The sequence below is a fragment of the Ambystoma mexicanum genome, chromosome 6q, assembly GCF_040938575.1.
Source record: "Ambystoma mexicanum isolate Mex_15411 chromosome 6q, UKY_AmexF1_1, whole genome shotgun sequence".
Lineage (NCBI taxonomy): Eukaryota > Metazoa > Chordata > Amphibia > Caudata > Ambystomatidae > Ambystoma > Ambystoma mexicanum.
In genome coordinates, this window is record NC_090937.1 from 1247039116 (window position 1) to 1247063565 (window position 24450).

At 43.3% G+C, this 24450-nt stretch overlaps 1 protein-coding gene across 1 annotated transcript in view; it reads right to left on the reverse strand.

Moving 5' to 3' along the window:
• Positions 1-24450, reverse strand: part of STIM2 (stromal interaction molecule 2) — a 904595-nt gene that overhangs the window by 385108 nt on the left and 495037 nt on the right. Inside the window, exon 3 of the mRNA XM_069631845.1 lies at positions 12677-12791. Within this exon, the coding sequence (XP_069487946.1) occupies positions 12677-12791 (115 nt within the window). The remainder of the gene's footprint in view (positions 1-12676; positions 12792-24450) is intronic.

Sequence of the window (24450 nt, forward strand, 5' to 3'; positions counted from 1 at the left end):
GTAGGTGGCTATGGCAAATAAGATCGCTCAGAGCTCGTTAAACATTTTTTTATTTTATATTACTTTGCTTATAAAGGATGCATTGTTCACGAGCAGCAGAGCAGCTTACACCAGGAAGGTGCCTGCATTGGGCTTGGCATTTTATACAGAAGGACAATATTGTCTGTGTGGGGGTGAGGAGGGTGCTTTTTATTCGTACGGCAAGTATAGTTGAAATAGCTACATTTTTAGTTTTCTGTGGAACTGGGGGGATGGTGGGAGCATCGTTATCTTTGCAAGGCATCCAATTTAGGAACAAACAAATTATAAGTGTTTGTATTTACAACTTGCACAATAAAACACACATTGGTAGGAGTCAGACAACAATGCTGCCTTGGTAGCTCAGAATTGATAGGGATGAAACTAGTAAATGGTACTTTAGTGTGAATTGTGTGGGCGGATGCACCTTGCAACCCGTGCTTCCTAATCAAATTTAGCAACTCAGTAAACACTTCCAATATGATTTGGCAAAGGATTATGAAAACGGACTCGTGGGCAAATCACTACGTTTTCAAACTATGATCTCCCATAAACGTGATCTAAACCAAAATATTAGTTAGCTTTGCATTCAATTGGAAAACATTGGAGTAAACGGGTAACCATTAAACGGCATAACAATGTGTGCCCAATACGAGGAAATGTTCTCTCTGTATAATGAGACATAAGTCTTTGGTCTAAAACCGATAATTCGTCATTGTTGTTTTGCAAAATATGTGCTCTATATCTTCGATTTCTGTATTGCCCAACTATCCGTGGTGTCCTCACTTATTCTCTGAAAATATCAATCTGTTCGACGTAGGTGTTTCCGACTCACGCGGTGATAAGTGAAGTGTTCAGTGGGCTAGCACTTCCGCGTTTAGGCATGGCTCGGCTAGCACTTCCGCGTTTAGGCATGGCTCGGCTAGCACTTCCGCGTTTAGGCATGGCTCGGCTAGCACTTCCGCGTTTAGCCATGGCTCGGCTAGCACTTCCGCGTTTAGCCATGTCTGGGCTAGCACTTCCGCGTTTAGCCATGCCACCACCGTGCAGGGCAGCAGCAGAAGACGGTATCATGAGAGCCTAGTTCCCCGGCATTGTAATGAAAAGCTTGAATACAAACCTATTAATTACAATTTACCAACTCATGGAAAAATCAATATTATTAAATGAGTACCTGCTCCAGGACTTGAATGAAAATAAATATAAAGCACTATTATTAATTGTACGTCTCGTAAAATTCATAGCAAGCTCAAGTTTACATTTTTCTAAGAACACGTCGTCAATGCATATTTAACATTTCATACCAAACTATGCACAAATACTACAATTCCACTCTGGGCTAAACTCTAATTTCTTAATCCCTGAAACTCAATATTGCTGTTAGTTTTGCGTAACCTACATTCAGACTAAATTGCAAAGGGTCATCCTAGACTGCGTGGGTTCTAGCTCATCTACGAACTTCAGAAATCGGGTTCTGGCCATAGACAGAGCGCTTCATTTTAACATCATCAGATATATTGTATGTTATTATTCTTTAATACTGCACAGAATCACGCCCAAATCCTTGTTTGAGGCCTATTATTCCCCACACCCGAGGAAACCAGACTTTAGTCTGCTGGAGGGAATAGCATGAGCAAGGGTGAAGTAAGAGGAGGGAAACGAGTATGCAGGTGCAGGGAGGGAGGGAGGCAGATCTATATGCTTGTATTAGGGTTGTTGAGTGTCTGTCCATTAGAATGGATGCACTATAGTCTGTTGAGGTTACACGGAAGCATATGTGTTGAGCAGATCTACCTGCTAGGACTTTAAGGCAATTGTGTTGGGTGAATGAGGGGGTTCTGAGTGTAAGATTTAAATACCTGACATGTTAATTAACGATACCCAGGGTTCGGAATTGCTGGGAGCTTTTTAGCTCCTGCTTCCAGCCAAGTGGAACCTGGTTAGTATGAAACTAACAGGTACCAGGAGCTACTTTTGACTTCCCTGCTCACTGGTGCCTAACAAACATGCTTATGTGACACAAACATGCATATGTGACATGAAATGTGAGTATTTTAGAATGTTAATAAATAAGAATCAGAAGACTTCTAGTACTCATTTAAACATAATGGGCAAAAAGGGTGCATCTCGTGTGGAAGTTAGACTCTGGTGCGGTGCGCACTCGCTCCTGCCTACTGGGGGATGCATGACGTCCAGGTGCTGGTTTTAGCTCCTGCTCTTCAAATCTTAATTTCGAACCCTGGGTACAACATGTACATTTCACAAATACGAATTGTGGGACTGCCAAGACAATTGAGAGAGCAGCCTCATCCTAGAGTAGGACGTGTGAGAGGCAAATGTTGGCAAGGAAAGGGAAAGGAGCGAGAGAGATAGATAGATAGTATTAAGTAACCATTATGTCAGTCTCTTTATATAAAGTAAACTGTGTGTGCATCCTAGATCGTGCTTCGATCCACTGTAAGGTGACCTCACAGCACTAAGGGGTGGCGAATACATCTTGCAGGCTACAGGACAACCATGTAAGCATCAGCATCAGAGATCGGAACGGCCATTTCTATGGGAGGGATAAGTGGGTGACCTTGAAGACACTTCCAGGTTAGAATGGATTTCAATATGCAGGTTCCCCACTGAGGATTCAGACCTGATGCTGCTCCCCTGAGCAGTCATTGGGCCATGGCAGCACACCTATTAGGTAGGATACATGGATTGTGGGGCATGGACCACACTTCAGACAGTTGATGGGCTACACAGGAAATAATCTGCATATAAGCCACCTCTGTCCAATCCTTTCTGGAGATGCAGTTGCCTAGTTTGGTTACCAGGTGGCAATAGAGGGAAACTCGGATAGTTTTGGGAAACAGCTCAGTTTAGTGGACAGCCCATTCTTTCTACAGTGCAGCACAGTCTTCGTGACCATAGTCTTAGGACAGTCTCTTGGAACGCTTTTTAAAGCCAACAGGCAGGTTTGCCTTAACACCAGTTACAACACAAATGATTTCACTGCAAAGCAGACTCCCAGAATTAGGCGCTTTGCTAGCAGTGGAATAAATGGGGATTTGAGCAGCAGATAAACTGGGAAATACATCAAAAATCCTTTCAGAACCCGTTGGGATTACATTAATACCTGTGGAAACTTGCATTCATTTGCACCAACACTGACGCCCTACAGACAAAACATTTTCTGGCAGCAACTGCAAAGTGGCATCTGATGACCTTGTACTAGGCTTCAAGAGTCAATTATGCTTTCCACTAATGTCCCTTGTGCCATTCACATACGTAGTGTGCTTCCTTAAATATGTGACACACCGCATTCTAGACTACTTTACAAGTGTGTTACTGCGTTTGATCTATGTGGGAAGGCAACAGGTGGCCACAGAGACATGACCCGTGCATCTGATAGAGTCGCTAAGATGTGTGTAGTGTCAAATTTGTATTCTGCCGAAAGCCTTTGAGCCAATCGGACATTTCGGCTGTATGATATATGATATAGCACTTATAACGCGCCTATACATAAGTGTTTCAAGGCGCGACGAGGCAAGGGAGGGGAACAGACGGAAGACAGACAACAATCTTACCAGGTCAGGTGACATGGAGATCACGCAAGAGCAGGGTAAGGGGGAAGGGAAAAGTGGAAGGGGGAGGAGAAGTGCAGTACATAGGATAACAGCAAATAAATAAAAATAATAAATAATAATAATAATAAGTGCAGCCAGCTGGAGGCAGGTGCTGGTAAGTGCAAACATCAGGTGTCGAGTGCTGGTAGGGGGCTGTAGGGATACAGAAACAGCCCCAGAGTGCAAGGGTTGCCAGGCAGGCAGTGCAGGTGTGCAACTGGTGGGGAGGAGACCTGGGCCCAAGAACAGAGGGTAGCCAGGTGACCAGTGCAGTATCAGTTTCAGGAATTTAGCAGGGGAGCGGAGGAGAGAAAGCAAAAGCAAAGAGGAAAGTCTTGAGGTGCTTCCGGAACCAGAGATGGTTCTCCCCAAATTTCAGAGAGGCAGGGAGGCTGTTCCAGAGGGAGGCCCCAGCAGAAGAAAGCGATCTACCACCAACTCATTGCTTGGAGAAGCGACTGGCCCGGAGGGAGTTGAAGGCGGCTGAACAAAGAGCTCAAGAAGGAAGATATTTAGGAAGAGAGTTTAAAGTGTTGAGGCCCCATGCCCCAGAAGGCCTTGTGGACGATGCAGAGGGTTTCGAACAATCCTCGCAGCCACTGGGAGCCAGTGCAAAGATTTCAAAGATTTCATCCCTGAAGAGATACGATCCCTGGGCTTGAGTGCAAGGACAAGTCTTGCAGTCCTGTTTTGGATGAGTTGCAGAGGGCGGAGAGTAGAGGCAAGCTGATTTAGAAAGAGGCTGTTGCAGCAGTCCAGCCTAGAGAGAACCAGAGCTCTGGAGACAATGAGCTTATGGGAGAAGGAGAGGAAAGGAAGAATACCTCTGAGGAGGTACAGCTGGTAGTGTGACTTATTAGGGTTTTTAGCCTCACAGGTGTATGTACTTCCAAGATGCTTCTGGACTACTTTGCCAAAGATATCATCTGCAACACATGCAGATTTCATTGTGCTTTTGCATTTGTGTGTTCTTTACCTCCATTATGCCGCTTGACTCGTGGAAGCCAGATTTACTGCAGAATTTCCCCCAAAACACAGTTACTTAGGATAAATGCATGCCAGAACAAAACATACTTAACATACACCCACATATAAAAAAAGTAGGATATGTTTGGTGCTGAAACAGAGTATTCCATTTTGTATGAAATATTGTCTGACAAAGGCATATGGAGAGCTGGCAAAGGGCTGGGACAGTAGTTATATGACGGGATACCCAGTATGCTGCTGTCAGATTTGTAATGTGGCAGGTATATAATTGCAAACTTCTATCATGTGTTTAGCCAGGCTGCCGGTTTCTACTTCTCACCCAGAGCAGGTATGATGAATATAACTACAATGAATTCAATTAGGAGTCTGCTGACACCTTGCAGGTTAAAGAACAATACTAGTAAATCAGAAAAATGTGGGGTGGGTGGGGTGGAGGGCATTGTGGACTGGCATGATAGAAGGTCAGAGGACTTCAGAAGTGATAATCCACACAGATTGCTGTGCCAACTACTAATCTGTCAAGGGACAGGGCTGTGACCCTATGTCGAGTTTGTTTCCTTAAATGAAGAGGGTCTCAGAAACCTGTTCTTGGGAAAAACATCAAGATGGCACCTTGCTCACGGAGTGAAGCCAGCGCTATGTTACTGGCTCTTGCGGATGGAGCAGCAATGAACGGCCCTCAGTGGGGGCGAGGGGTGCTGCTGAGTGAGGGGAGATAAGTAACCCTCAACTGCTTCCATGTAGAAGAGTTTTGCGACCTTTTGGTCCCAGGCTCCCTCGGCTCCGACTTCACCATCTGATTCATGGCAGAGCCTGGCTCAAACAAAGCATCAGGATTTGAAATATGAACGGGCTGAGCAATGCATCCACATAGAGCCTGCCCCATTTGGTTTTTTGACCACCCACAAGTGGTGCCCCACTGAATACAGTTGTGATCTCCTAGTAGAGATGCTGGGTGGGGAGTGGTGCTACTGCACTGTTTCAGTGTATCCACAGAGACCCCTGCAAAAATCAAAGGAGAGATAGATAATTTCTGAATTTCAGTGTGAAGAAAACAGTTTGGGATGGAGTGGAGTCTTGCAGGTTTCTGGTTAAGACTTAGGGTGCATGTGTTTTCGGAGGCCATAGGTGGATCTGATTGAGGTGGTCTAGCAGAGAAACTACATAAAACAGCTTGGAGCCCCCCGCTGATAAGAGCAATGCAGGCTAACCAGCTCAAAGGACAGAAAGGGGGAAGATATCTAGACACTAATGAATTTTCAAGTTTAATCCAAAAAAAGCAGAGAAGGTGACAGTAGCTGAGGTCTGAAAGGAACCTACCTCTGCAGATGTTTTGAATTTCTGTGTGACCAAATACAAACCCAAACAGTTGCTCAGCAAAATTGGATCAGATCCATAGTCGGATTGCAAAGCCTGCCCAAAAAGGTCACCGGCCTGGATAAACACGTTTTGGAAGCAGAGAGGAGGTGGAGGATTCAGCCTGACAGCATTACTACGATCTCTATGCAAAACCAATGTGCATCTATACAGGTTATGCAAGAGGATGCAGAAAACAGATTGAGGCAGTATAACTTTCACATCACAGGAATACTGAAGCATATGCTCGACTTTGTTGTGGGGCATATTACACAAGATTTGTTATGCAGTAATCATTTCCTGTAGGATAATGCAAATATTATGCAAGACAGGCCACTGGGTTATCTCAACAGTTCAACAGCAAAGAGACCTCAATCCAAGCACCCTAAAACGAGTCCACATCTAGCAAAGCAAAGAATAATGGAGATGCCTCGGTAGTCAAAGGATATTATTTTCAGAGATACTTATTACAAAGCTGTTCTAAGACCATGCTCACGCCACCCTGTCTGTACATGGATCCCTCCAGGAAGTCACAACATGGATCAAGGACATAAAATACAAATAGGGATTGGCAACTTCAGTGATCGTTACTTACATGAGTTAGACATGAACTATCACGATATTGGTGCAAGCAGAATATCTCTGGCACCCAGACTGAATAAAGGAACTGGAGCGCTTAGAGACTGCCCTTGGGTGGTAGCGGTGCGTGACATATAGCAACATAACCTAACCTAACTGGAGGACTAGTGAAGACACAGACCTTGCGAGGATCTATTAGATCAGTACAGTGTAGGGCCATTTAGGGTTTCACCACTGTTTTGGAAAACTAATAATTTCTGAATTTCTATTTCTATGGCTCGGACAATGGTGGACTTCAGCTTGCTTTTGAAGCTAGAGAAAAAGGATATGGATTACAGGTGTTATTTCTCTGTTGAAAGTGCACGCTAAAACGTATGCCCAGTTTTTGTCTTGTAAATTGACAGGGTTCTCCCTTCTCTATTTGGAGCTGAATAGGCTGGTTTTATAATTCAACGGAAAACTAACATCATCAGGAGACTTGTCAAATTCAAAGAAGTGGGCAAAATAAATCTTTGCTTTCTTGGCTTTGGGTGCAAACTAAGTTTTTGACCAAGTTGACTGTCACGTCATTCATAGAACACTCATTTCATTTGGGTTCAGGCACAACCTTCATAAGTTACATTTTAGGGAGCATTCATGCTCCATTCACAATAATGTGGCTAAATGGGGCCTGCACTAAGCAGGTTAGGACTACTAAAGTGACTCACCTGGGTTTGCCCCTTAAACCTCCAGATTTGTGCCTTTTCGACGGCAACATCTACACAGAGAATGCACAAGAGATTAAAATTGTGGCATTTTGGTCTAGTGGGTTACTCACAAGATAGCAATCTACCCTGACAAAGTGCTCCTCTGCTTGAGGACCTCAATCAAAACTTTCTTCATTGATACAGGAAATGGCTCAGTTGGAAGATATTTGGGAGTTTCCATGAATTACTTAAAGACCATGGGTCTAAAAATCAAAGAATACAGCACACTACGACAAAGCTGTAGGTGGATTATACATTCAAATGGATGACTAGCTGGAGGGACAAAATTGAGCCATCCTTTAAGAACATGCGAAATATAATATTCCCTCAATATTTTAGGGCTTCAGACAGGATCTCAATAAGTGAGGTAATCCAGACATAGCATGGACAGGAAGGATATTGCCTGTAAAAATGAACCCGATACTGAGACCTATATACATTTTCCTTGCATCCAGATTATGATTCATAAGGGGTCCCTTCCCCACCATATTCAGTGGTTTCCATGCCAAAATGTGAAAGTGGAGGTAAATTAGATACAAATATATATATATATATATATATTATTTGAAACAAGTGTAGAAAAAGAGTCAAGGTTAAATCAACAAAAACAAAGTCTAAAAACATCAGAAATAGTAACGTTAAGGTACCATAAACTATATTAATAAATTGTAAAAAAAATACATGAAAATCAAATAGTCAGATGTGACTTGCCTTTGATGTCCGTTTTTTGGAGGTGGTAATTGTGTAATGCACGAACGGTAAAACTCATAGGCTCTGTGTACAGTACATATGAAAAGTGTACATTTATTCCATTACTTTAAAACTAACATCAAAGTCAGCTGCGACTTGGCTTGAATGTGAGTTTTTAGGAGAGGTTAATTATGTAGTGTGCAAACAGTAAAACTCATTCACTGTGTACAGTTCAATGACTTGCCTTTGATTTGAGTTTTAAGATGTTAATTGTGTAATGTATTGTGACAAATTCAGGGTATTCGTCCTTTCTCACCAAGGGAGAGCCAACCCCCTTTGAGTCTAGAGAGATGAGCTAGCTACGCAAGATCCTCGCTCGGGTTTTGGGCAAGCGGGATCTCACTGGGAGGGACTCCTCTTTGAGGACAAGAAATTCAAAGATAGTATGAGAGCCCCGATAAAATCTATACCCTCGACCTAAATGGACACCACCAAAGTTAGATATGCGTCAACACCTCTTTCTGCTGCTGAATCCTCATCAAAATCAATCTCTATTAATCATAAGCAAGTTACAGCTTGTAATTTGTTCAAACCGGTTTGATTGACCGACTCCACAGTTGAATTTTTTTCTGTTTTGGATTCACCAAATAGTGACATTTCTTCAATCTCTTTGGCTTCACAAGTAATGCTGGATCCCGCCTGAACACCACAGCCAAAGATGAACGACACACACCTTTTTTTGTGATGTCATATGTAAAATCACGAGGAACTTTGAACTGTGGAGAGTAAATCCTATGCAAAGGAGAGTCTGACAGAAAGATGTCCTGGAGGTGCAGAGCCATGCTAAACTGCAGAGTCAGCGATAGTGTGGCGAATGGACAAAATGATTGCAAGACGCCAGAAGGCTGGTGTCCTGACCGGCGATGAAGTCTGGGTAAAGAAGGGGACGGTAAAGCGGCCATCTTGTCTTGTGGCACGACCACATGAAAGCCGTGGTGGGCCTGGGGCGTATTAACTGACGCAAAGACCAGATTGCAGCAGAGAGATCGGAACCCCAAGCTTCACACATGAAGTCCATTAGCTGCCAAGTCAAGGAGCAGAAGGGAAGCAAAGAGAGGCGAACAGTGATATCCGAGGCTAGAGAAGCCATCAAGGTTACGGGCTCCTTAGTGGGCGTACGCCCAACCAAAATAAAACTAAAACTAAAACCATCCAATCGGGGCACCGGAGCGCTTTGGAAAGTCTTAAGAAATCAAATCTAGAGACTTTAATACCAGAGGCTGGGAAAGCCACAAGTGTTACAGACGCCCTATCGAAATCAAGCTAAAGCAAGAAGAGCAGAGGGTCTTGGAGAGCCCTGAGCTACTGAGACACAGTCCGAACTGAGGGAAGAGAGACACCTTAAGTATTGAATCAGCACACTGTCAAACTCCAAGTTGCAAATGGGGCTATCTTATTAAGAAAGCCTATCTATCTGGAAAGAGGAAGCCATATGGAAGGAAGACTTGGCATACAGAACCTACAGAGAATGTTGTTGTATGTTGCAAGACATTGGCCAACTTTTAAAATCTAATTGGATTAAGAAAACCTTTTCTTCCTGGAGACAGAAGCATTTGGACTACCGAATCTGCAGAACGGTTGTGAAGTGTGTTATGAGAAACCGATACACTTTTAGAACCTATTGGAAAGAGATCCAAGCGATTGGAGTAGGCAGAAGGCCAAAGATACAGGCCATTGCTCCGGCCTCCTTTTTATTTGTTATTTTTCTTCTAAGTGGTAGGGACTAGTTAGCTAATAGCATTTGGACAAAGGACTATTTCTTTTGGACTTTGACAAGCAGCCCTATTTTTAGTTGGATAAGCAGGGAACTTCCCCCCCATAGCAGTAGGGCTGGATAAGTATTTTCTCTTTATTTAAATAAGAATCTCATTAACGCAACACCTCTTAGTCAGAGTCCTTCAACTGGTTTGCCACAGTACCAACTGCAAAACTCATACACTCTGAATATGTGATTGTAGCGCATGTTATAGGCGCCTATGTAGTAGGAGTTTGTGTTGCAAGCTGACCCCTCCAGTGACCAAGATGAGAACACCCGTAATAGCCCCAATCGCCGACATCAATGTATTCTTACTAAAGCTAACACATGCCTGTCCGTATCATGAGGCATTAGGTAGATACCTCCAAGACGGGAACCGGGTGGGGGCACTGGGTTTATGGATGCCAAGGTGCAAAGGGTACAATATAGATATAAAACCTGTTAGTGAACTTGGAAAGTATTCCTATTCGGGCCAACATTTATGATGGTAATTTGTCTCATATCCTCAGATTCTGTTATTCTAGCTTAGACAGTTAGGGAATGTATCACTCTGCCAGCCTGACCTTCACCCCACAGAGATGAGCCCAGCTGACCCACATGCTGCGGGAGTGACACCCAAGCAACAGCCAATCCAACATGGTCATTGCGGAACGATGTATAACGTACTAGTGTGTCTCACCAATTGTAATGCAGAATTGTGTACTTATAGCGTGACGTCACTAGTGACGTGATTTTGTTTTATATCGGACTGGCCTTTTAATGTAGTGCAGAGCGCTCTCAGGGCAGCAGATTTCTCTGCGTGCACAATTTATCTTATATAAAACTTTTTTCTACTTGCAATCTATCTCTTGGTCTCATTCCCTAGCGGGGTGTGTCCATTATTTGGTTTTTTGGATATCGTGTCGGGGAATGGGCGCCTTCAGGATGAAATCATAAAACCACTGTCCACACCCTAAAACAGAAAATATTTTCATTTATCTGATCAAGGCAATTTCTGAGTCACCCATAAAGGTCCCAATGAATGCTGTATTAGTGGGTGGTTGGGCATTTCCAGTGTTAAAACTTTAAACTATATGCTAGTGTCACAATTACCACACTTTTGTTTAGTGGAATGGCCTTTGCATCCGGGTGAAACTGCAATTGAAAGTATCCATGGTTAGTGTTTTTCAATCTAACCTTCTGGAGTAAGGTGGGTAGATCGAATGGTTGGGTATTTCCCCTTAGCTCCACATGGAACCATCTTCATGATTGGGACAAAATGTTCAGACTATGAAAGGTCAAATTGTGCTTGCGCCCACTGCCTCCCTACTGTCAAAAGCCCTGGTTTCACTATATAGTTTGTTTTAGGAGAGGAGCCCTCAGGCGTTGGAACCATGGAGGTAAATGCCCAAACATTTGAGGAATAGAATTTAAAATTGTGAATACAAGTGTTTCCCCTAGACCCAGCGTGTATGGGTTTCTAACCCACAGATAAGTGTTTTTTTCAAACAGCATAGTATTCCTGCACGACTATGCCCTTGCAGAAAGTAAGGGTCACATCATACTGCTCTTCAATTTGTTGGATAGGGTAGGACTAGAGAAGAAGTTGACAGATATGAGTAGGTGGGAGGAAGAACTAGGGATAGCGATATGCCCTGGTTCATGGGAACATATATGGGAAAGGGCCCATGAGTCATCCCAATGTACGATAATTAAGGAATGTGCCTATAGAATATGTTATAGCTCAAGGCCCAAAATTTGCACTCGCCCCTAGCCATTGGCTGGTGATAATTGGCTCTTGGCGAATAAGAAATGTGGGCTGTGACACATGCACTAGAAGATACTGATCTACCTTCCTCTGTCAGCAGAACTGCGGGACATCAGCCAACATTGTCCACATATGCAGGTCCTGCCCGAGAGCTCAAGTGTCTTGGAAACAGACCCTGGCCAGGGGTAAAATATAGTTGCCGCTAGACCCTTTGGTTACTGAATTGGAGTAGACAGATGGGAAGGGTACCTGCCCGATGTCGTGGCACAATTCCAATTTTCCACATGCTGAATACAGCAAGATTAACAACAGCCCAATGTTGAAAATGACCAGATGGGTCAAGCGTGCAGATTTGATGGGGAAAGAACTGATACCTTGACAATGGAAAAGATCCCTGCTGTACCGTCTAATTTTTCCTTAAAATATATTCAGATTTATGGGCCCCGTTTATCAAGGTCGAAAGGAAAAAGGAAAAATTATCACTATTTTCAGGCCAACAAACAACGTGGAAGTATTTTTTCGTGTATTGTGGATTGGTGGGTGATAGTCTGCTTTCATGTCACACGTCTTTGGTAAAACAGTCCTATATAGAATCGAAACAGGCCGACAGACATCTCAGAGCTAGTTAACAAACAGAGACACCTACTCTTAAGTTTAATGTACTTAAGACACAACATGAAAATAAAGTTTTAAAGGCAAAATGGAAAATAAGACAAAAATGGGATGGTACCCTAGCTAATCCAGATTCAGCAAGATTATGTCAGCATCTGGAGCCAAACGCAGGTAGTGTGTGTTGATTTGAAGGGGGGAGGATTCCTCCTATTTATACCCATGGTCAAGATATGGAATTTAAGATCCTAATACAATTTCAGGAAAGTAAGTAATAGTTTCCATCTTCAGGGTGCAGACTCGGCTCGGAGGAAGAATTGGCATGGCAGAGCGCTCAACATGTGTGTTTCTAATTTCCTGGCACACACTGAAACGACTAAAAGTAGCTCTTTAACAATTGTATCACTTAGAAAACACAGTTATTTGTGTTATCCATTAACTGTGTTTTACCCTTCAAAAGCTGCATTTTACGTCCATCCAATCAAGAAGCGTCAGTGCTAATGTAGTTTCTTACCTTCTGATGTCTTCCAGCGTTTCCAAAGGTCCTCAATCGTGATATGTTTATCCTCCCTGTGAAGGTGGCTGTGCTTACTGGATGCATCTTTGTACTTCATATCTTCTCTGAGGAACTATACAAAGAAATATATTTTCTCATCAATTATCTTGCTTCATTTAGAAGTGTTAGGATGAAAAGGTTATGCATTATTGTTCATATTTGACCAACAAATAGAAATTTGTTTCTGCGCAGTTAATAGTGTCCCCTCTCCTCTTTGCAGATAAGAGTTCAGCTTTGAATGGTGTCCACGCATATCAGGGTAAGCTTTCAAAGCAAGAGTAATTGTAGTCGTCAACATTAGGTTGTGTACACTGCTTGAAAACAAACTAATATTTACATTTCCTAAAAGTGTACAGTACACCAACAACCTGACCACACAGATGTATTTTGATGCCTTTCTGGCGTCATGGAACACTACCATTCACTTACACAGCCCAAACATCTCTAATTACCACAAACAAATGGGAATCAGAGGTTAAAAGGCATATGAAAATCTCACTTTTCCATTCTTTACAAAATCCATATCCTAGCACTAGACAGGGTGAAAGGTCCTCACCCCTACGTCCTCTAGTAACAAGGTGTGTGTGTGAATAGCAGACATGTAAAAGTAAAACTCACGAACGTGGCTGAATGAAGCAAACGTGCAGTACTTGCAAGGCACAATAGCAATCTTTGCACGCACAAAATATACCGTATGCCATTAGCATCTCATCCAGCCACCTCCAACATATGTTATCCTCTGTCGCTATCTCTGAAGGACAACAAACTACACATCTCCTCTCTTCTCCTTGTGGTGCTGGACGTGTCACATTTCAAAGTGCTGCAGTGTAGTCACTGAAGGCAGGTCCAAGCTTGAGCACAGCACATAGCGACGTGACATTCTCTGTTCAAGTTTGTAGATGCTTGTATGTGCTTCATCCCCATAGCATTGGTAGTGCAGAGGCTTGAACGCAACATAAAAAGAGCGGAAGCAGTGGCAACTGAGTTTGTAGCTCTCCACCAGTGCTCAACTTGTGGTCTTTTGATTGTAAACTGTTTTGGGCAATGACCTAAAATGCACTTATGGAGCATTGGTTGTCTAAAGTATAGCGGCGTACAATGTTGTGTCAAAGCTTACACACATTTTTACATGCACCGTAACCAGAGCATTGTTAAGGTCGAACACACTTTTAGAAAAGGGAGTAGAGCCTTGTGAGTTGGATTTAAACATCTCTGCAAGTTATGTTATTTTATTCTACATGTTCTTCTCGCAGGCGATTCTTCCTAATAAGGCTGGATACCATGCCATACATGATTGCCCACGGTGAGGTGTTGGGTCAGGGACAGGTTTCCTGCAGTGATGTATGTCCAATGCCAAGTGTTCCAGGTTATTGGCGCCCTAACCTCGATGTCTATGCTTAATGAAGCAGTGGATCCACCAAACTAAAGGGGGTGTTATGTAAAGTGGCCTTCCTCTTTATTGCTTTAATAACAGTTAACAAATCGGGGCAGTAAATGATTCAACAGAGGGGATTTCAAGGTGAGGATGACATTTAATGAGTGCGTGATAGGTAATTAGAAGCATAAAAGGAGGAATGTATTAGTGTATGCACATCCACATCCATGGATGCAAAGACAGTCCAGGGACAGCTATCCAGTTAGTGCAGAAGGAGGTAGATTTAACGGGTAAAGGAAAAAGGAAGTAGTGGATGTGGACCAAGAGACCAGCAGCAGGATGGATGGATGGATGGATCGAAGGAGTGGCAGAGTCCTGAGGCATTTATTGGAGAAAGGTGAGTTATTGGCTTAATGAGTGCAAGGATGCTGCAATGTGGGAGTCCATGTTTGTGAGACAAGTCGGTTAGGAGTGCTAGTCTAAGTAGTGTTTGTGAATGATACCAAATTAAAAGAGGGTGTTTGGGTAGTCATTTTTAATTGCATTAGCAGGGGGAGGGGAGTTGCAGAAGTGGGGGGAGGGGAGTTGCAGAAGCGGGGAGAAGGACGTTGTCGTGTATAGAAGGAAGTTGTAGTAGTGTGGTGAAATAATTTATAGTAGGGTGAAGAAGGGAGTAGTAGTAGTAGAGTGGATTGGGAGAAGACCCATCAATGGGTGGAAGTCGGAGTGACTATGTAAAACACAGGGGATTGTTTTGGGTATTACGACTGTGGGTTGCCCAATACTCTGGTCACACTAGGAACTCGCAGTTTATTTTATTGAAGTGGGTAGGGATGGATACATCTCTATCACTAAACTCACAATTGCGAGTAAGTACACTCCATCGTGCTTAAAAACACATAAGTAGCCGTTCCCGACTATATGTGTGTCTGCCATTTTCCAAATGAAATTCTAGAACCTTTAATGAGCTTTCTCCGTCAGGCAGGTGCAAGAACGTCTATTAAAAAGACTGGAGAGTGTGTATTATTTTCTCAGTGGGTTCCTCTTTTGCGTCGGAAAAGATCTGCCTAGGCCGCTTTAAGTTTGTGTGGGGCCACTGAGATTTTACCAAGGTGGGATGATCTCAGTGTTCTACTTGGAACATATGGTTTAATCCTAGATTTTAGGTAAGCCGGGGCTTTTCCGTTAATGCATCTGTGCACGATAGTTAAGGTCTTGAAATATACCCCATCTTTGATGTTCAGCCAATGTAGGTCACTTCTGGAGTTGCTGATGTGCTCTGATCTGATTTTGAGCTTAACGATTCTTACCGCATTGTTCTGGACAACTTGGTAGCTTTGCAGACACTGCCTAGGGGCACCCAGGACCAGAGTGTTGACATAGTCAAGGCGCGACATGATAGTAGCTCTAGCTATGGTCGCGCAGTTGACCTCTAATATGAAGGGTCTAATGGACATCATAAGTCTGAGGTCGTAAGCACAGTTTTTTTTTTTTATGTACTGTGCTTGGGCGTCCCCCGCAGTCCTCCCCAAACTACTATTATATCCCATACTCCTCCCACATATATATGTGGTGTAAGGGGAGGGATAGAAAAAAAAGGCCGACATTTTGGGCCATTTACATCTCATCTACCGGCTCCTGTACAGTGGCTCAACCCTTCTGTCTACCCCCTGCCATGTGCTCTGCAGCATTCTAGCTACCCCAAAAGGCGTTACTCCACATTAAGCCCCTCCCGTACACCAGAGGACTTTTCTTAATTGTTAAATTAAGGCCTCTGTCCATCGCTCCTAGCCAGTCTTGAAGGTGTGTCTGCATTTTAGGATGAATTCTGGAAAATATTCGCTATGTATTTGATCCTGCCCACAAATGTTTATCTTCGGCGTATAAAAACTACTGTAAGCTTACAGTAGATCTTTTAACATGTATTCGTGCCCTGCTTTTTACCCATATAAAGAGTTGGGCATGCAAACATTATAATTTAGGGAAGTTATCAGACGAAGACAGTATTTCGTAGTGGTCAACTGGGTATGTATACAGAATTGTCTCCCTGGGAAGCCATTCCTGTATAAGAACTGGTAGAAACGACAAGGTCCCTTCACAAAGAAATATTGCAAGCAATCACCAGTGGAAAGGCAGAATTGCACAAAAGCAAAGGAAAAGAATAGAGATGCACTTCGCTGTTTAGAATGCCCGAGTTCCCCAGCTACGCCTAGGAGCAATAGTTTCCAAGATCGGATCAGACTGGGTACTGAACCTGTAGGCCCTTTAAGAGAGGTGGCACTCTTTGGGATGGATGGGGATGCAGATCTTACTCTTGCACCAATAGTCGGACCGACTCAGGAAGTTTTTGTATTAACAAGTATCCAAAACAGGCAGTACAACGCGCATCAACGGCCGCCGCACAAGCATTCTCTCAATGATTCACATGAAAAAACACATTTCTAAGAAATATTCATCATACGTGGCATCATACTACGTGGCAAAAGAAGGAAAAACCTACAGGGTTTGCGATGGGCTTAAGGGGAACATCCAAGTATACTTTCTATGGGTCGTAATTGGGTCTCTTAGGTCAGGTGGACAGCTATGCCCACCCCAGCGCAAGTCATCTTCAGTGTCATAGAAATACATGTTTCATTGGCTTTCAAACTATAGGGCTCTGTGCTATGTGGCCCTCTACAATTGGTTGGCATGCTTGTACCCTTCTGGAATATTCCACTGCCTATCAGCACGCAAGCTAGTACTCCAGGTGCTGGAGGGTTGTACTAGACCATGCCTACCCACCCAATTAGCCGTCATCCGTCATCACTCCTGCTGTCTGCCATTCAATTAGTCCTTTAAACTCAGCCTTGCAAGTATCACTGCACCTGAGAATAGAAGAGAGTGTTTTCATGGTCTTATCTTCTGGTCTCGGTGCAGCTCACCCAAAGTCTATTTCCATCTGACCATGTGACAGGAGACTGTGTTTTGAGCTCCTTCTTTGCATTTAACATTATTAAATGAATAAAACCGGGCACTTCTAGTGTTTTTCCATTACACCTCAACAGAAGCTCGTCTCACTTCTCGCGTTCATCTCTGTCTGAAAAAGTGCTTCTTTGGAGTCCATGTCTTCATTACTCCTTTCAGAGATCCTGCTGATTTTACATGCTCATCAACACTCCAGGTCCTGAGACTACATTGTCCATTCAGGCTGCAGTAGAACGATCTTCCCACATACTTCTTGTGGTTTCTTGGATACAGGAAGTTTGTTCCCTCCAGTGCATGAATGCTGGCTTCTATATACTTTCTGATTTCTTCATCTGTCAGCTCATTTGGTCCAAACCCTGACTCGACATCGATCATGATCTTCATTCCTACTGCTTTCTTTGATGTCTTCTTGCACGGAGTGATTATTATTCTGATCACACAGAATCCAAACATGATCATCACCAACAAGGCTCTGAGGAACTTGAAGATATTCGCCAACCATTGTGGAAACCATGAGAAGACTGGTGCAAACCAGATTGCATCGTTATGGCCTCTATCAAGGCCCCATTCTTTTCATCGTGATGTGCAGCATGATTCTCCAATTTTGGCACAAACACCTCCATCCATACATGTAATTATCTCCAGGACATATCTATTCTGAAGAGTCATCAGTCTTATGGCTCTCAATTCTTCCTAAATAGCATTGAATCCCTTTATGGTAGTGTTGATCGTCTGCAGGAGCTCCCATCTGGTAATCTGTAGCCATTTGCCATCATCTGGATCCCTGGCATGATGATTGTTGCGAATACTGCCAAAGTCTGACTGAACAACCTGTGTACATACGGAATAGATTTACTCTTCTATTGATTTAGCTGAAAAGTAGTTCTCCCTCTTTGGTCGATTGAGAATTTCAACTGTTCTCCTCTTTTTCAGTTGAGCATCTGCTTTTGGAAACTCTCCAATGTTCAGATCACTCTTCGGAATCACCAATTCTGGAAAATGGACAAGTACTATAGAACACAGCCCTCCACAGTTCTGGGGCAACTTCATGTATGCTTTGGATTCACAGGCCCAGTAGTGGTCCATTATCACTACTATTCCGTCCTTCATTCCTGGTACATCGAAGATTCGACCGCACTGCTGATTCTCTCCGACTTGTCTTGTGCCATTGTTTCTGAAGCATAGTTCTGCACTAGCCAGCGGCACTGTCTGCAACGGGCTTCCTTTATCATCAACCCATGTTAGCAACTTTGCAAGCTTCGGCCGGAGAGGTTTGCATCCCTTTTCCACACAATCTATAACTGGTTCATGACGTCCTGTTACTGCCACCGCTCTGCATACAACTATGCCTTCGCCCCAACCATCTGGAGAAAGTACTGTTCCCCTGATTTGCATTTCGCCTCTCCCCTTGCTTCTTCGTATTTTTCATCATTCTTTCCTTGACAATTGAGCCTTGTATTTATTTCCCATCTGATTCCTGCTTCATTCATTCCAGGCTGTTTGTATCTTATCACATTCTCTCTGGTGTGCGGTCTCTCTTGTCTTTAAATCTTGTATGTAATCATCTTCTTCTGGAGCTGTACGTTCAGTCACCCATACCAAGGATGCTGTTCAACCCTGAAACTGACCTCTCATATGGCAGAGTGCAAGGTGTGTCAGGCAATAAGCTGTCTGGACTGCGACTTCTATAGCTATGAATATTTTGGAATTGTCCATAGCATAAGGTAGAAGAGCACAAACATAGTAACTCTCTTTAGAGGTCCTTTTTTCACCCCACATCTTCCATGTGCTGATGCCACGTTAATCCCCAAATGTGCTGTACTGTCTAGATAATTATTTAACGTGTAATCATCTTTCCTTGTGCTTTTCTTGTGTCTCCCTCTTGCAAAATGAGCTTGCGCATAATGATCATGAGTACATAGAAAATTGACCTTCCTACAGGGGGAATCATAGGAACACTTGTCAGAGAAATGGGTGACTTAACATGTCACTGATGTAGGGATAATCACATATGGCCATGGTCTCTTTGCAACCGGTAATTCTGCATAAGTCACTGGAGTGGGAAGAATCAAAGGGACTCCTACCATTTTGGGACCAATGAAGTAGACAGTATGGATTAGCAAAATCAGAAAAACAATAATAAATGCTGAGCACACATATATTATGCACCAATACATTAGTCCCCACCACTTTCGATTCTCCACACATCATTGATTACGTTCACTTTCCGGAACTGCATTATTCGACAATTCACATTGGGCCTGTGTACTACTTTAAGGAAAGAAAAAACCTTTTCAAATCAGGCAACCTTGTTAAATGATCAGGTAATAGCAGGATCTGCTCAACTATCACCACAAGTATCCTCCTGTTCAGCGCCATTTTTAGGATCTTGAAAAAACACACGGATATTAGTACTATGCCCGACAAGAGCAGGATAGGCTCGGAGTATGTATACAAAGACAGCGAGAAGTAGTCTATGAGCATCGACATCAGATGGGACAATGGGATTAACCAAAGAGAAACTCAGTGAGGAAAGAATCAGGAAACTGCTCCTTCTTCCAGTCGTCAAACTCAAAGTCTAGATTGGCATATTTAGAACTTGAGCACTTTCTAAAATCCAATTCAAAGATTCCTGTGGCTCAAGAACTTTTGCTTTCGCACTCCTGCTATAATATCTATAAAGAGTGTCCGGGGTGAGCCACAGTCCAAATGCACACTTGCATTTATTTAATCAGCAATCTTAGTGTCCTTCCTCATCATCGATCAAGTCTGCACGTGCTGAACAACTTCTTCTCGTCTTGCTTCCAAATCAATGGTTAGGGGTGCATTGGTCTCACCAGCATACAGTTTCACATCGCCCAAGTGGATCCAGGCGTGTCTTTCTTGGACTTTTACTGTTGAAGGTGTAACATTCTCCACTATAAAGGGACCACTAAAACAGACAGAGCTTGTGCCACTTCCTTGTGAAGTTGTGCACTAGGATTGCATCTCTGATAAACAGTCTGGGTATAGGAAGTAATTCTTGAAGTCTGGTTGCTGAATGGTCTTCATCAGTCTCCTGAGACTGACACCCCTTGCGCTTGAGTTGATCTGAAATGACAGATACTAGCGGTCATACATGTCAAATACGTAAGTAACTCATTTTCTAACAATTCTGCAGACGTCTGGGCATCAATTCTGCTCCTCGATGGATGGGAGAAGGGCGTTCTCATTTGCCTCCGTCACTAACTCATGGGGTGTGAGGTGATGGTCCGACCCAGGCCGATTCCTTAATGCATAAAATGCAAGGGGCAGGTAATAAAGCCATCCCTTCTTCATTGTCAATTTCAATTTAGCTATTCTCTCTCTGAGAAGACCGTTGAGTCTCTCGCATATCCCATTCACTTGATAAGCAGAGGAAAACACTTATGCTAAACTATCTGTTCAAATACTTCCATTAACAAAATGGGGCCCATTGTTGGTTCTGAGCACCTCACTTACTCCCCATCTAGGAAAGACTTCTCGGACTAAAAACTTGGCTGTGTAAGTGGCATCAGGGTGTGTATATGGACCTGCTTCGATCCATCTCGAAAAGGGACACACCACCACCATCATATACCTGTATCCACTACATTCTTGCAGCATATCAACATAGTCAATATGTAAATGCTGAAAAGGACCATTAGATCAAGGAATCACTCCTGATTGTTCGCAGTGTGTACCCAGCGGTAAACTTTTGACATACGATGCAATTTACTACATAAAATGCAACATGTTCTAACAGGCTTGGTACGAACCAGTCCTCCGCAATAGCTGCTGCAAAGCTTTCCCCAGTTACATGCGCAGGGTAGTGCAGCCGCTCAAGAGCTACCAACATTAACAAGGCTATAGGCATCACCAGCTTCCAGTGCTGTACTGTCACAATACTTCAGAGGGGGAATCAAGTACACCCCCTTCACTTCCACAATTCTTGCTCTTCCTGTGGAGCACTGCCTTGAAACTCCATCAACTGTGTTCTTGACAAAAGATGAAACCCTTCATTTACAATCATACCTTTTTCTTTACATCTGGAGTATCAATACTTGTAATATCTGGTGAATATTCAACCTTTTTGGTCTCTTAGTCTGCAGCTTCCTTCCCGCGTGAGATAAAATCAGTTTGCTTAGTACGTGCTGCGCATTTAACTATTGTGATGGCTACAGGGAGTTGTAGTGCCTTGATAAGCCTGTCCAATAATCCTGCATTTTGCACTGTAGTGAAACGTCTCCTTGTCCACTTTACATCCCTTGTCTGCTAGAATAACCATTAACTGAATCGAATCTTGCCTGTATTCATCTTCTGTCGTTCTGCAAACCAAATAGTCATCTACATACTGCAGTACAACACTTTTCAAATCAATACTGCCTAGCTCCATCTGTAGGACCCTTTTAAAGATCGATGGAGATTCACAGTACCCTTGGGGCAAACGGATGCTCTTCAGCTTAGTTTGACGAAACTTAAATGATGTAAGGTCTTGGGAGTCCTTATGCAACGGGATTGAGAAAAACAGATTTTTCAAGTCAATCACTGTGAAATATCGTACCTCTGTGGGGATACTATATAGTATCGTCGGCGGATTCAGAACTAAAGGAAACTCTCCCTCTACAATATTGTTCGTTGGTCTAATGTCCTGAATTAGTCTCCACAAGCCCCATTTTGATTTTTTCACAGGGTACACTACGGTATTACACAGTGACTCTGACATCACTAAGATACCCTGTTCCATCAGGGCTGATAAAGCCTTCAAAATACCCTCATCCGCCTCTCGAGACATTGGGTGTTGTCTTGCCTGAGGTAAAATTGTTCCTGTAAATGCCAATTTAATCCTACCCTACCCACTTCAATAGGCCTACATCATAGGGGCCTGTAGTCCATAAAGAGGTTGGAACCTTTTACAAATCTTCATAAAAAAAGGCTAGGCGCTGCCGCATTATCATTCGCTGTGGGACATCTCTTATCTCTTCTGATCCAATATCTAATACTCATCTCGAATATTACTTCATCATCTGCTGGATCATCTCTAAACATCTCCTAGTCAGTGACGTCAGTCAATCTATACCCTTCCCCAATGGTAATCACTGTTCTTCGTGGCCTGCCCTCGTCATCTGTTCCTTCAAGCATGGCCAATTTCCCTCGCACTATAGCTGCAGTTAACCCTAGGGGACTAGTCTGCCCCCTCCCCTCTTCGTCCATAGGTATCTGCTGCCTGAACAAAAACTCTTCAGGTATTCTCATATTCTTCCCCACTAGGCCGGGTAGCCATGTCAACAAAATGCATACCCCATAAAAAAAGACTTCTGGCTCTAATGGCATTCCTCGCAGAGCCATTTGCCCTGTAAATGCCAATATACATTTTCCCACGTTCATATAATGTATCCCTGGAATGGAACATACTATGCCTTCATCAGTGAAAGAAATCCTCATATTAAGCTTTGTCATCATATCTCATCCCAGAATTTTAACTGGTGTCTGTCTTGAATACAATAATGGAACAGACATGTCACACTCTCCTATAGAGACTGGAAATTTAACAGTAAAAGGAACTCTGTTTGTAGCTCCAGAGAAAACATGCGCATTCGTGGCATTTCCCAATAAAGAATATTTTCCCTCGTATACATGAGCGAGTTACACCTGTGTCTACTAAAAAAGAGCAAGATTTGCCTCCTAATGTCACATCAACCCTTGGTTCTTTTTGGGGGTCTGGCGTCACTGATAGTACTGAAAACATCAAGTCACCCTGTGAGCTGTCCTATTGTGGTAACATGGTTATCCGTGTACCTGTAAAAGGACTTCCTCCCACCATAGTAACACCCCCTACTCATGGTGTCAATAACTGTCCGTGTTTGCGTTCTGCTGTATCTGTGCGGGTGCGTGCTGTGACTGCCCAGGCAGTGGATTCAAATTGCTGTTGTTGCAATGCCTGTTGCATTTGCTGGTGCTTGTGCTTGATACACTGTCTGATCTTGGGAAAACCCATCCCTAGTTTGTGAGCTATATGCTGGAGGATAAGCTGTCCCCCACTCCTGAGAAATGCCCATTCTGTACATACCCTTGGCTTCCGCTTGTTTGTTCGATGTGCCCTGTCATTTCACCTGTCCAACATATAGGAGGAGCTCTTCTGACTAACCCTCCTTGGTTGAATCCCCCTTGCACATTCTGATTATCACTCTGCATATTCTGAAACCCGCCTTGGTTATTTTGAAAACCACCCATTCCTCTGCGTCGCGGTATAAACCCATCCCCTCCTTGGTCCATCTGGCGTTGAATATTCGTCTGCGATGTACCCACTGCTTGCTGCATTCCTATTCCCTTTCTGTCAATACTGCCGCTTCTATGGCATACTTTGACAATTTCTTCTGAACTAACTTGGCTTCCTCAAGTTTTCTAGCATCTTCCTTCTTATTTTTATCTGGTAACAGCCAGCAGTGATGTGCTACAGTCACCTGTATCTCTGCCCCTGGCTTCGCTTCCATTCCCACTAATTTCTTAAGCTGTCTATGTACCTGTTCTGGCAATCGCTGACACAAAATGTGGTAAAATACTGCCACTGATTTCCACACAGCTCCCTCGTTTCAAGAGTTCACTGCTCCTGAATACTTTAAATGTAAGCAAGCGGATCTTAATCATCTTTCATCTTACGTGCCATTATTGCACCCATATCTGACGTATCAGGATACTGTACCCAGAGTGCCCCTACAGACATCTGCTCTACAATTATTAAGTGGCGTTCCATCGTGAGCAGTGTTCTGCACCGTGACACCCGAATAGCCTGCTCATGTCCAAATGTCATCAGCCCTTTATGGCTAAAACCACTCAGGCCGTCAAAAACCTAGTCATTTAGCCTTTGAAGCTCGGGGCTATTCTCAACAAATACTTCCCCCTTGACGTCAGGGCCCAAAAAACCAGATCCCAAAGGAGGGGGCAGAATAATGAGGGGTTTCAGAAGCCATTGCACAGAATGGGTGATATGCTGTTTATGCAATAACTTGGGAAATATTAATCGTACACTATCCATGTTTGGATTTATGAAAAACGGTTAGTGAGCTGCTTCTGGTGAGACAAAAACGACACTTACCCAACCCAAGTTATTTGGGACAATATTGTGGGACATTCTGGGTGTGACTGAGAAATATGAAAAATTGGGAGAACATAAATAAAGTGATCAATATTCTGCACCCCGAGCGCCACATGTTTCATGAATATTGGGGGGGGGGGGGGATAATTGAGGAATAACGAACTCTGCTATAGAATAACCTACAAACTTCTAGGTCGGATCATTTGATTCACAAAAAATATAGTATCTAAAAATGCTGGCACATATGGCGTAATATGAGAAAGGGCCTTTGTCATCATGTGAAATTTCCATGTGCAAAGT